Consider the following 13129-nt stretch of genomic DNA (forward strand, 5'->3'; position numbering starts at 1 on the left):
CCATTGAGGCTGCTGGGCTACCAACTCATCTTGATCACCAATAGCTGTGTGACCTTAGATGAACATCTTTTGTTTACTGATTTCAACAAAATGGGGATAATAATCATACTTGCCTTATAAGGTTTCCGTAAAATAAAACTCCTAACAGTGCCCGGCATATAGAAAGCACTGAGTAATAATGATCTTGATGGTGGCGGTAGTGATGATTATGACATATAGTCTTAAACATATTTCTAGAAAAGACGAGATGTAACATAAGGTAAACAAAGATGGTAATGTTTAAATAACACAATCATGTTTCATTTCTTCCTGAAGTTAAATATTTATTTTTTTTTTAAATTTTATTTAAGGAGAAAAAGAAAAAAAGCAGAAAAAGAGTACAAGTTATACAGAATTTCAGAAGACAAAATGAACAGTAGGAAATCACTAGTTAATGGATTACATATTGTCATCTTAGAAATATTTGTTCAAGTTACAAAATTAAAGTATATAAAGTGGACATTCAAACAGTGAGACTGCAAACAGTTCTGTTCAATGATCCAACAAAACTCAGTCATATCATTGTCTATCTTATACACTTAAATATACATGCAGATATATCGTTTAGACCACTTTCTTTTCCTCTCTTTTGTACAATGACTATTACACATTTTGGGTTTTATTACTCCCACAGTTCTTATTACTTTTTTGGAAGAGAGTAAAACCAAATGTGACATAACAGAACAGAGTCGGTCAAATCAAAAGGGTGGACATAATAGATAATGTAAAAACATAATACAAGGTGATCAACAATGGTTACCATAATTCCTCCTGCTATCTCAAATAGAATTGCCTCTATCATCAGTTATAATAAAATTGAACAAAACAGTAAAGAACAAAACCAAAACATTGGAGACATTACAGGTCTTCAAAAGTAGATAATAGTCAACCAGAATGGGCGTCATAATGAATCCCACTATCTTCACAGCTGTTGCCTAAACTTTCAAACCTGGTACTATCAAGCAAAACAGAATAGAGGGACATCAGTCAAAACAAGATGGTGAGAGCAATACAGGGCTGAAGTTAAATATTTAAAGAGATCAGAACACAGACTCTTCCATTTTCATTCTGGAATAGTATCCTGGTCAGACATGAAAGGTTCTTGGATTGCTGACCACACCACCTTGACCCCCTGACTAGATTCACAGTTGCAGTTGGAGGTAACATAGATAACACATAGCTACCTGTTTAGGGAATAAACCCCACTTCTTTCTCTTGATATTTAATATCTCACTGTTTCTTTGTGAACAAAAACCATCTTTGAGCCCAGAAGCTAATGTAGTTGTCACTCTCGAAGGTCCGTGTCTCCACTCTTCCCCAGACACGCAGCCACCACCATTGTTGGGTCACATGACTGAGTCCTGACTAATGGGATGTGAGCAGATGTGATGTGCTCCACTTCCAGGCATCCCCCAATTCATCCTTATTTCTCTCTTGCCCAGATGCCAGCAGAACGGAGAGGATGCCCTGGACTGGAAGAGGGCTGAGTTTCAGGATGGAAGGAACTTTGATCCCTGAGTCACACATAGAGGAAAGATGTCCATCCATCAAGAGTCATGAATAAGAAACAAATGTGAATTCTGTTAAACACTGACATGTGGGAGCTATGCTTTCAAATGTTAACTGGCCCTAACTAATAAAGGTCGCAGTTGTAGCAAACTCTAAAGCTGTGACTTAGCCAGAATCAGACAGTTAGCTAGGAATGCAGGCTTCAACTTCTTGTTCATGGCATTCACCATTAAAAATGCATTTAAAATGTTATCTATCAGCTCCTGACACATAACAGGCTTTCCAGGCTTGATGGACGGAAGGGGTGGGATGGGATGAAAGGATGAATGGATGTGGATGAATGCATGAACAGATGTATGAGAATAGATGAGAGGGTGAGGGGGTAGATGGAAGAATGCACAGGGAAACAGGTGGATGGGTGATCAGTGTGCATTGACTATTAGGTTATTTTCTGCTAAATTGTCAGTGTTCACAGAGGAGGACCGGGATGGATTTGTTTCCCCTGATACGAGGGAAGGAGCAAAGTGATTGGCCGAGAATTCTCAGAGAGATGAGTGATCTCGTTTAGGGTTGTGAGGCTGATCCGGTGACTGGATACAGACTAAAATTACCAGGGAAATTAGAAATTGTCCTTGCGGACTCGCAGGGAGTCTCCATCTTCTGGTGGTCACTCAGCTCCCCAAGACAAGACTGAATGCAAGTCCAGGCAGCTGAAGCTGGATCTTTGCCCTTTGCAGCCTGCTCGATGGGGGCTGGCCAAACACAAAAGCAGGGTAAGCATCAGGAGAGAAAGGGCACATGAGCCAGCTGGGACGAGCCCCGCCCACAGCCACCTGCTTATCTCCTTCCATGCCTGTCCAGCGGGCTGAAGGGCTACAGGTCCCTCTTTCTGCTGGGCTGCAGGCTGAGCCAGGCTCCTCTCTGCTCTCTGTGGGGATGGAGGCGACTGCCGGCCTTCCCTCCTCCCAGGGCCTCGTGAGCATCTCTGCCTCTGGCAAGCAGGCCTCTTAAGCCCGTCTTTATGTCCTTATCAGTGCTCCACGGCAGGCCCAGGTGCCGGGCCTCATTCACTCAATTACCGTCTTCGCAGGACACAATGCTCTCTTCTGTGCGCAGAGAGAGACACTTTCATGGCAAGGGTTCAGAGCTAAATCCTCTTTTGATACTGTCAGAAACTCCCTGCCAAGCTGACACTGTATGTTAGAGGGAAAAGAGCTCACCAGCACAGAAAGCTGAAATTAAATTAAACAGGATATTAATACCTAGTAGTTAAGGAAATGATATTTCCTTTTTTTTTTTTAATTTCTCTCTCTCAGTGCCCAAGCCAAAAATGCATCCCTTCTTGGCTGAGCCAGTCAAGCTCCGAGTTTTCCAAAGCGAAACACCCGCATGATTTCTCTGAAAAGAGAGGCTTCCGCCAGACTCCTCTGCCCCCAGCTGGCCCCCAAGCCCCAGTTCTCCCAATTTCCCTCTGTTCTACTGAAATGCGGTCTGCTTAATCCTCTGCTCTAGAAGGAAATTGAAACTCAGTTCAAGTGGCCAGATGATCCATGGTGTTTTTTACTTCTTGATTTTCTAAATCGAAAAGATGAATATCGCATGACTGCTCATATTTTTTAAAAAGAAAAAGGCATCCCCCTCGTCCTTCCTTTGAGCTGGCAGCCTGTGAGTTTCTCTATCAAGTGTTTGGCTACAGATCACTTTTATTAATACCAGCCCTACTATCATTACATCATAAAGGGAAATATCCCCTCAACACTTTGTGAGACCTTGTGCTAAGCACATCATGTGAATCCTTTTACCTGATTTTTGTGACAATTGTATCATTTTCAAAGTGAGTGTCTACTCATGTTGTGCTGTTAGTCACAATAGTTACAAGGAGTGGGAAAAAAACCAAATGTCCATCAACAGATCTATGAATAAACAAAATGTGGTATGTCCATACAATGGAATAGTATTTAGCCTTTAAGAAGAAGGAAAATCTGACACAGGCTATGGCATGGATGAACCTTGGAAATAGTATGTTAAATGAAATAAGTCAGGCACAAAAAGACAAAAACCATATATACACATCTGGGGTCCCCAGAGCAATCAGATTCTTAGGAACAGACAGTAGAACCGTAAAGACCAGGGTTTGGAGAGAGGGAGGAGGAAATGGATGTTGGAAAAGCATGGAGTTTCAGTTTGGGGCACCACCTCGCCAGTGTACTTAGGGCCACTGATCTGTACGCTTAGCACGGGCTAAAACAGCCCCTGTTATGTTAGGCTTATTTTGCCACAGCTAAAATAAATAATAAAAAAAATGATCTAAGGCTCAAAGAGGTGAAATAAGTGGTCACAGGCAGGAGTCAGCAAGTGGCAGAACTGGCCCCACGTGGCAACGCCCTGCCAGCCTGTGACCCACACAGGGGCCGCTGGGTGCAGCCGGTCTTATGCACCAGGCCTTGCAGGGACCCCGTCACTGCCTGACCTACGACTAGGCTGCAATGCCACTCGTCGGTGCAGAGGTACAAGCTCCGATGTGTGTGGTCACATGGACGCGTCTCAAAACTGTGCTGCTCGACCAGAGAAGCTGATAGAAGAGCACAGGCTTCACAGCTCCCACGAATGTGGAACGTCCAGAAAAGCCAACGTCGAGACCATAGAGTAGATCAGTGGTTACCGGAGATGGGGGCTGACAGTAAGGGTACCCCAGGGAGCCTAGAGGATCGTGATGAACATGCTCAAAAATGGACTTTGGGTGATGGATGCACAACTTGGTGACTTTACTTTAAGCATTGAATTGTGCACTTGAAAAGGGTAAATTCTATGATATGGAAAATATGTCTCAAGAAAGTTTTTTTGAAAATATAACCCAAGTTCTTACACAGCCTTATATGTTGCTTTACAGGGGCTTCTCTGATTTCATTCTCCCATCTCTTCCTCTTGCTCCCTCCACTCAAGTCACTGTGGGCTTCTCCCAGTCCCTGAACAGACCAGAGGGATTTGTGCCTCAGGACCTTTGCATCTGCCATTTTCACTCACTCACTCCATCCAGGTTTTCTTTTTTTGTTTTGTTTTTGGTTTTTTTATCGGTACCAGGGATCAAACTCACGACATGTGCTTGCTCCATCCAGGTTTTCATATATGTTTCTCCTAAGTAGTGAAAAAACAGCTCCTTCCCTATTTCCCTTTCCAATAGCCACTGCCATGTCCCAATCACCCCCTCTCAGAAAGTCTTACAGAAATCATGGACTTTAGCTGCATGAGAGAGTCCCCATCTGATTACTAGGAGGCCTGACTTTCTGATGGGTGTTTTGCTTTCCTGTACACTCAAGTCCTTCTCATCCTCGTCAAAGCCCCCATTGTCAGACCTGAAAGTTCAGAGCTCCCAGGTTGGCAGCTGGAACCCTGGCCCTGCTGAGGAAGCCACTGTGTCCGCCAGGGATGCTCTGAGTCCTGTAGAACTCCTGACTGCCCTCCGCCTGCCCTGCCCTCTCAGGTCACTGGATGATGAGTTCAGTGAAATGGTGACCTGCTCCTGGGCCACCTCATCTGTCCCATCTAGGCACAGAGGCACTGTGGAGGGTATGTAATGGAGGTCAGCACTTCCCTTAGTGGCTTCCTTCTAATCGTGTTTCCAGGGTGAGCTTCAAGGCCAGAGATACTGGAAACGCAGCGCATGCAAGGCTCTGAGAAGTCCTGCAAGGGAACTTGGGTTCCACTGTGTATCCCAAGCCCTCCTGAACACGTATGGCCACAGACCGCTTCTTCCTCATCCCTTAGCCTTTTTGAAATCTAACACATATTGCCAACGCTAGAGTCCCAGGGCAAATGCTGAAAAATGCTGCTTCCAGGATAAGAAATCCGAGTCCCAGCAAGGGAAAGGGTCTCATCCAAAGTTATAAAGCTGGCAGAAGCTAGATGCCTGAGGCCCCCAATCTCCACCTTTCATTATTAACCTTGTTTTGCATGCTCAGCACAGTGCTAGATACAGAAATGAGTAATGTGACCCTCTTTCCTGGCATTCACCCTTGAAGAGGCAGGGGAAGAGGAGCATGTGATTCTTTCTGCAGCGCTGTGACCTTTGTGTATCAGCCCACATTCATTAAGCACCTTTTATATCATGCACCAGCCTAGGAGGACTTGAAACAGGACTCCCAGGGAAATTACCAAGTTCAGAGCCTACATTCTCAGCCTCTGCAGTGCTGTGCCTCCTCGGAACCAGCTTTCTCTTGCCACTCACCATTGGAACCTTCCTGTTGCCCTGAAGTTAAGAATTTTGCAAATCTTCCTTGGTAAGCTGTCCCTGAGGAAAAGTGCACCTGAAAACCTCAGGGACAACTTCTGCATGCTCCAGAAGAAAGTGGGCCCTGCAGGGCAGTCAGGTGACCTGAGGAAGAGCCAAGACTTGAAGAGCCCTGCCCGCACCTGTCTCTGTGTGTCTTTTCAGTAATGGAAGGTTTAGAAAGTGGAGGAAGAAAACTGTCCTTTGGCCTCCATGGCCACAAGCACACTCTCTCCGTTTGCCTCCAGTCCCCCAGCCCAGTGAGTGCCTCTGACAAGCTCCTGGCACGGGAGCCTCAGACAGAGACCAGCAGCAAGATTGATCCCCCATAAATCAGCACAGTTCGGGCTAACAAGTAATTATGTGATTGCAACAAGCGCTGTCAGAGGGGCAGCCTGCAGCCTGCGCCCAGCACATCAGATGGTTTATATTTTTTCAAACAAAAATAAATCATCAAAATTCATGAAAAATAAAATAAAGCCTCAACAGGAAGGAACAGATGGAAAAAGAAGGAGTAGCAATAATGATGGGTTCAAAAGGAAATGAAGGGGTGGGGGGGCGGTCTCCCTTGCCAGCTTTTCCCCCAACCCCTCCTGCACACCCCACACTCCCCACTGCACCCCACCCCATCCTGCATGCCTCACTCGTTTCAAACCCCCACACTCCTGTTGCTGCCTTTTCTGACGCGCTGATGTTCTGTCGATCCTGAGTTTGGAGCACTGATTTTGATTTTGTAAAATATTATTTTGCCTGATGACTGAGTCTTTTGGCACCCACTTAAATCTGGCTTCACTCATATCATCCTGATTGGCCCTGGCTGAGTGCACGAATGTACTTGCTGCAAGACTGGCAAATGCAGAGTACTTCAGGGTTAGAGCTAGAGTGAATTGCTTTGCTCCTCAGGGTGGTGGATGAAAGAAGCACTGCATGAAAAGTTAAAGCCATCGTGTTACAGAGATAGCTGCACACGCGAGTTTATAAAGCAGCCCAGTCCCAATAGTTAAATTGTGGAAGCAATCTATATCCCAACACTGGGGAGAGAATGAAGAAAAAAATGTGGTACAGATATACAGTAGAGTACTACTCAGCCATAAAAAGGATAAATTTGAGTCATTTGTGGGAAATGGAAGTATATTGAAATCGTAATGCTAAGTGAATCACAAGCCAAGTATCACCTGGTTTCTGTAATATGAGAAATCCAAAATATAAATGATTTAAAGAGCAAAGTAAAGAGATATGGTACAAAGCAGGGAGGTAGACATGTGGAGAAGGAAAGGGGACCTGGGAAAGGAGGGGAGAGGGGTGTGGAGGGAGAGGAAGCAAGAATGATCAAGATGGTCAGGTGCGTGTACTTAATAGGCATCGCAAAAAAATACTAATTTTAAAAAGGAAGAGCTGCCCAGGGGTTTTAGCCCTACTAAGGGCCAGTAGCCCTAGAAAGGGACGCCTGGGTAACTCCCCCAAGCAGCCCCCAGGATGTGTGGCCTCTTGCTGCTTTGCCAAAGGAAGGCATGAGGTCGGGAGGTGAGAACGTGAGTGGCCCACTGTGAGCCATCGTTTCTGATGGCTCCCTTCAGACAGCCGGGCCACAGGGAAAGGAACCACGATTGCATCTGAAGGACAGTTGGACCCTGTACTCCCCTGACTGTCCTGGCATTAGTGAGTGGAGGACATCTAGACAACATTCCTAACAAAACAGCCGCCATGGGCTGAAGTTTGCCATCTCCTCTCCTAACCTCTCAGAGATAACTGGACAGGCTGACCCCACACCAGGCCACTGACCCCAGCTCCAGGGTACATGAGCACAGCTGGGCACAGATCTATGGAGCCACTGGGACTAGTGTGCTCCGCAGCTGCAAAGATGCTGATCTGGAGCTGAACAGCAAAGCCAGGCATATGGACAGCATTTGAGCCTTAAGTGCAGAAGATTGCACTTTGGATGCTCTTTTCCTTATTACTGCTTTTAACTCTACCAGTTCAGCAGTGACAAATGGCAACCCATTCCCAAGAAGCCCACCTTCAGCCTCTGAGATGCACAAGAGAGTTGTAATAGTTAATTTTGTATTCCAACATGCCTGGGCCATGGGATGCCCAGATAGCTGGTTAATCTTAGTTCTGGGTATGTGGGAGAGGGGGTTTGCAGGAAAGATCGGAGCTGGAATCAGAGTTGGAATTGGAATTGGTGAGTAAAGCAGGTTGTTCTTCTCAACGCGCGGGCGGGTATTATTTAATCCAATGAAAGCCTACATAGAGCAAAAAGATAGGGGAAAGTCATCCTCTGACTGATAACATGACCTAGGACATCAGTCATCTACCCTCAGCATCCCTGGTTCTCAGGCCTTTGAACCAAATCACCAGATATCCTGGGTCTCCAGCCTGTAGGACTTAGACTCTGAAATTGCATGAGCCAATGTTGTATAATAAATATGTATGTGTATGTGTATGTGTATATCTGCAGCTTGTGAAGACTGAATATGTATTATATATGCAGTCATGTATTGCTTAATGTCAGGGACACATTAAGAAATGCATTGTGATTTTATCATTATTCAAACATCACAGAGTGTACAAACACAAAGCTAGATGATCTAGTTTATCGCTCCTACAGTAAAAATCTGTACATGTCACTATACTGAATACTAGAGCACTTATAACCCAATGGTATTTATGTATCTTAATGTAGAAAAGGTCCTTAAAAATATTAGGCAATAGCCATTTTTCATTTTCACTGTAATCTGATGGGACCACTGCCATATATGCAATCTGTTATTTGCCAAGCAGAGCTCGGCATGACTGTACACATCCTTGGACTCTTTGGCTGGAAGACTCTGACCAGTGCAGGATTTTGGCCATCACAGCCCCTACCCAGATGATTCAGGCTGGTGAGCACACAATTGTTCAAACTTTCTTTCCCTAGTGCCCAAGGGATATCGCCCACCAGTGCCCACCACTATTACCACTTCCGTAAACTCGAGGCTGCCCAGAAAACTGGAGCAAAACTGTCCCTCTGTAATGAGCCTTCTCTCCCCATCCTGTCCATGCCAGCAGGCGGATGAAATGAACAGGACTCAGAGAGTTAATATCTGAAGCTCCTTCCCTGGTAGCTACCAGCTCCCCACGTCTCTGTCTTTTGTGCAAGTTTAATAAAATAAATTTTGAATATCAATAAAGTGCGTTCTATTTTTCTTGGCATGTCCCAGCCCTGCTCCTTCCTTCGAGTGCAGAAGCCTTGCTACAGACAGATCACTTTTCCACAGATCATTGATGTGGTGCCACGAGGGCTGCAGATGATTTGCTAAAATGCTCCAAAGGTATTCAAATTTCTTTAAAGAAGAAATTCAATTTATGTGCATTTATATTACAATGTCTGTCAGGAAGAAAGGTTATAATCACCAGCATATTTTAGATTTACATTTTCTTCTGTACATGAGGTAATGGTATTAGAGAGAAACTATGAAGCCTAGAGTTGAATTGGATGCATGGTCCTATTTTCATTGCTGCTAAAAGCATGTTTTTGAAGTTCTGGAGGAAAGCATATGTTAGCATATGTTAGGGAAATATCAAGAACAGGAGGCAGGGTGGCTGAGAGTTTAAAACATTTGTCTTTCCTTCTGGCCTCTCCATGTGGGGCACAGATAGGCCATTCGTCAGCATCCAACCCCTCAGGAAAGCTTTTGAGGTTTCAGCACCTGACACGGACTCGGGAACAGAGCTCAGGCTAAATGAATGTGTCCCAAAAGCATTGCCTGTGCCCACCCTGAAGATGCTCTAAGAGCTAGCTTATGTCGGCCCAGTGAGGCTGGGAAGGAGTGAATCCACTAACTCATCCAGAACATAATCATTGGTCCTAGATATTTTAAAATTATACCCAGTCCTTTCTCCTGGAAAATGTATCAACCGTAGGTGCCTGGGAAGCTCTGACCACCTGAAGGGCCAGTAGCTTCACGTAAACAAAAGGCTGGATGCCTCCTTCCTTGCCCAGAGTTTAAAGACAAAATCACGATTCCAACCCAGCAGATCTGGTCTCATCACACAAGGTTCCTCAGCTGCCTGGGGCATCCAGAGGGAAACATGTTCATGTTTTCAGCTATGCTCTTCGACAAGGATCTGCAGGAATGTAAGTGGACAATGTCCTTCATGACATGTCCCTTCATGCAGGTTCCAGCATGCTGTGCCTCTGCTCCATGGTGAGGCCTTTGGAAGCTCACTGCTTCCAAATTATGCTTTACAATTTTTGGGAAAGGAAGGGGATCAACATTTCCCCACTTTCTCTCCTATTTAGATTTACAAGGTTACACGAAACTGCTATTTTTTTTTTTTTTATTGGTACCAGGGATCGAACTCACGACTGCCTGCTTGCAAGGCAGGAGCTTATGCCGCTGAGCTAAATCCCCAGCCCCTGAAACTGCTATTTTTAACTGTTCCACTACCTCTGGTATGTGTTTCCGCTATTATCAAAGCAGTAACTACTGAATGTAGAATATTTGGAAATAATGAGTGAACTGAAAAGAAAATTAAAATGAGTCTTAATTCTAGCCCACAGAGGTAACCATTCTTAACTTTTTGTTGTAAAATATTTCCATATATAAATCCATCATACATATAATTTCTATTTCATATAAATCTATTTTCCTAAAATGTAAATCTTGCCAAATTGCTTTATTAATATACTGGATAATAATAGGTTAGGGGCATCTCCATCACTGAATACTTTTCTTCAATATAATTTTAACAATTATATAGCATTCCTCTATAGCTGTACCTTCAAGCAATTAACCAAACCCCTGTTTAAGACCCTTAAGTTACTCTCAATTTTTCACTAGTACAATTAATATCATTCTGTGTACCTGCTCATATGCACAGCTACTTCAGAGTAAATCTCTAGGAGGGAAGTGTGGGAATTATGAGATGTGAACCTTTTCATACTTCGGTTTAGACTGCAAAATGGTGGCAGAAACCCTGTACCAATTGCTCTACCCACCAATAAGGTGTGATGTTCCATGTTTCATTGGTCTGAACCCCAAATTAATAGGTGAAGAAAACTTCTGATAAGTTATTGTTGAGCCTAAGTAAAGCATTGGCAATGGATTTACTAGGTCAGCTTGTTTGGGGACAATAGAAAAAAATCAACTTTGGTTAAAGGAGGAGCTGGGGAAAGTGAATTGGAGAGAGAGCCTATAGCTTGTAAATGGGATACCTATAAGCCTTTTCAGTGATACTAGGCCTAGGCATTTACCTCTGGTTTTATTTTTTGTTCTCTAGGAGTCTCTAACACCTGGCAGAATGAAAACTCCTGATTGAGAAATGACAGTGAAAAAAATCTTATAAAAGGAGGAGAATCATACCAAATAGAAGGAATTGGATGAGTTAAGAATATGTATCCCCATAGGCCAGGGATATACCTTAATAGCATAAGTGCCTGTCTAGCAAGCACAAGGTCCTGAGTTCAATTCCCAGTATATAAAAAAAAAAATGTGTCCCCTTCAAATTCATGAATACAACAGCAGGGAGATTAAGAAGAGCACCTGGGAAACAAGCAGGAAAGATGCATGAACTGATGCAAAACCACTGGGTTGCATTTGTTGTCTCCCATCATTCCGTGAGCAGGCTGGTGGCCCCTCTGTGGCTCTGTCTGGACTTGGTCGTGCAACTGAAGTGAGCTGCAGGGTGAGCTGGGTTGGAAAGTCCCACAGTCTCACTCCTGTCTGCTGCTGGTCTCTCTCCCTCTAGGGAGTGGCCTGGTTGCTTCACCTGGTAGCCCTGAGGCAGCTTTTCCAGGGGCCAAGTCAGAGCTTCAAGTCCTCTAATGGCTTTGCCTCCAAGCTCACTCATCTTTACTGCCTTCTCCAAATGTATTTTTCTTGTGGTAAAATATACATAACATGAATACATTTCAGTGGATTAAGGATATTCATAGTGTTATACACTCTTTGTATCATTTTGTTTACCCATTCATGATGGAAAAACATTGTTTTCCTGTTTAATCTAGGCTCATTTTTTGCCATTGTTCATGGGTTAAAGCAAGTTCTAACACTAGAGATGTCATGATTTATGTCAGTGGCCCCCAAGCTTCATGCAATTTTGTGTTTGTGACTGGTTCATTGTCTAGCACTTGGATTGCTGGTGTGAGTGCTACACCCACCTAGGGGTGGAGCCAGGATATGATGTAAGGGCGGGACAAAGATGTCTCCCTCTCTCCTGCTAGTTTCCACCTTGCTGTTTGCAGCTGCCATGAACTGTGGCCCTGCCACCCCACACTGCCTTGGAGCCAACTGAGTATGGACTGAAACCTCCAAGAACTGTAAGAAATAAACCTTGCCTTCCCAAACGTGGGACATCAGGTATTTTGTCTCAGCAATGGGTAAAAAGTAATTAAGACAAGGGAAAACTCAAAAAGGTGACAACATAGACTCAATCAATCAATGGAAGGAGCAGCAACATCAGGTTTTTAAGGAGCAGTGACACAGGAAGTCCTGGTTGGAGGTCCTTTAAAATCAAGATCTACTACTCAAGCAAATGACAACATTGTAACATCCACATCTGAGCAGAAGCATAATGAAATGCAAATGGCTGTGAGTCCAAAGTCCAGACTGCTGGTCCAAAGGGTAACTCTCACTGGAAGGGGAAAGAGCGTGGGTTTGGGGCCTGTAGATCTTGGGTGCAACAATTGTTGCTCCTTCTAATTCAGACATGTAATGTGTAGCACTATGTTTATGAGTTTAACACAAACAGGTTTGTGGAATGCAGTGGCTGATGTGTGCAGCAGATGGAATGGAATTCTTAGGTAAAAGGGCAGAAATGGAAATAAGATCTGATTTCTCATCTTCTCCAAGACTCAAAGAAACATTACCCATCTTGCAGTAAGTTCATTCCATACCTAAGTTTAAACTCTGTCAGCAGCAAATGGAAATCATGCTATCCATCTTGTTGCAAACAGACCAGATGATGAACTAATGTTTGTGCAAGTCATTTACAAAAGGGAAGAACCTTACTATGCTCTGCTTCTTCCTTCTGCCTGGATGATCTCTTTCAAGTATCCACATGCTTTTTTCTGGTGTCCAGTTTTCTCTTTTCTTCCCTTCTGGGGTCACTGACAATGGTCTAGTCTTTCCTTTATCTGATTTCTTTCTGAAGTACAGCCAGGTGTCCCCAGAAGACAACAGAGCTAAGTTTACCAGGATGCTTCCTGGTACACTTCAATTTCAAAGTACACTGCGGGTTCTTAATGCATGTTAAACAGTAATGACGACCGCAGGGATAGCCAGCTGTCCCCCTTTCCTGCCCCTCCCTCAATGGCTGGATAAACAGAGGCCC

The 13129-nt window shown here is 44.2% G+C and overlaps 1 protein-coding gene across 1 annotated transcript in view; it reads left to right on the forward strand.

Moving 5' to 3' along the window:
- Positions 1–1726, forward strand: part of Irx3 (iroquois homeobox 3) — a 41636-nt gene extending 39910 nt beyond the window's left edge. Inside the window, exon 4 of the mRNA XM_013141256.3 lies at positions 1482–1726. Coding sequence (XP_012996710.3) covers positions 1482–1557 — 76 coding nt within the window. The 3' untranslated portion in view covers positions 1558–1726. The remainder of the gene's footprint in view (positions 1–1481) is intronic.
- Positions 1727–13129: the final 11403 nt, after the last annotated feature.

The sequence above is a fragment of the Cavia porcellus genome, unplaced genomic scaffold, assembly GCF_034190915.1.
Source record: "Cavia porcellus strain 051 isolate PalLab524CR breed Dunkin Hartley unplaced genomic scaffold, mCavPor4.1 scaffold_4, whole genome shotgun sequence".
NCBI classification, from domain to species: Eukaryota; Metazoa; Chordata; class Mammalia; order Rodentia; family Caviidae; genus Cavia; species Cavia porcellus.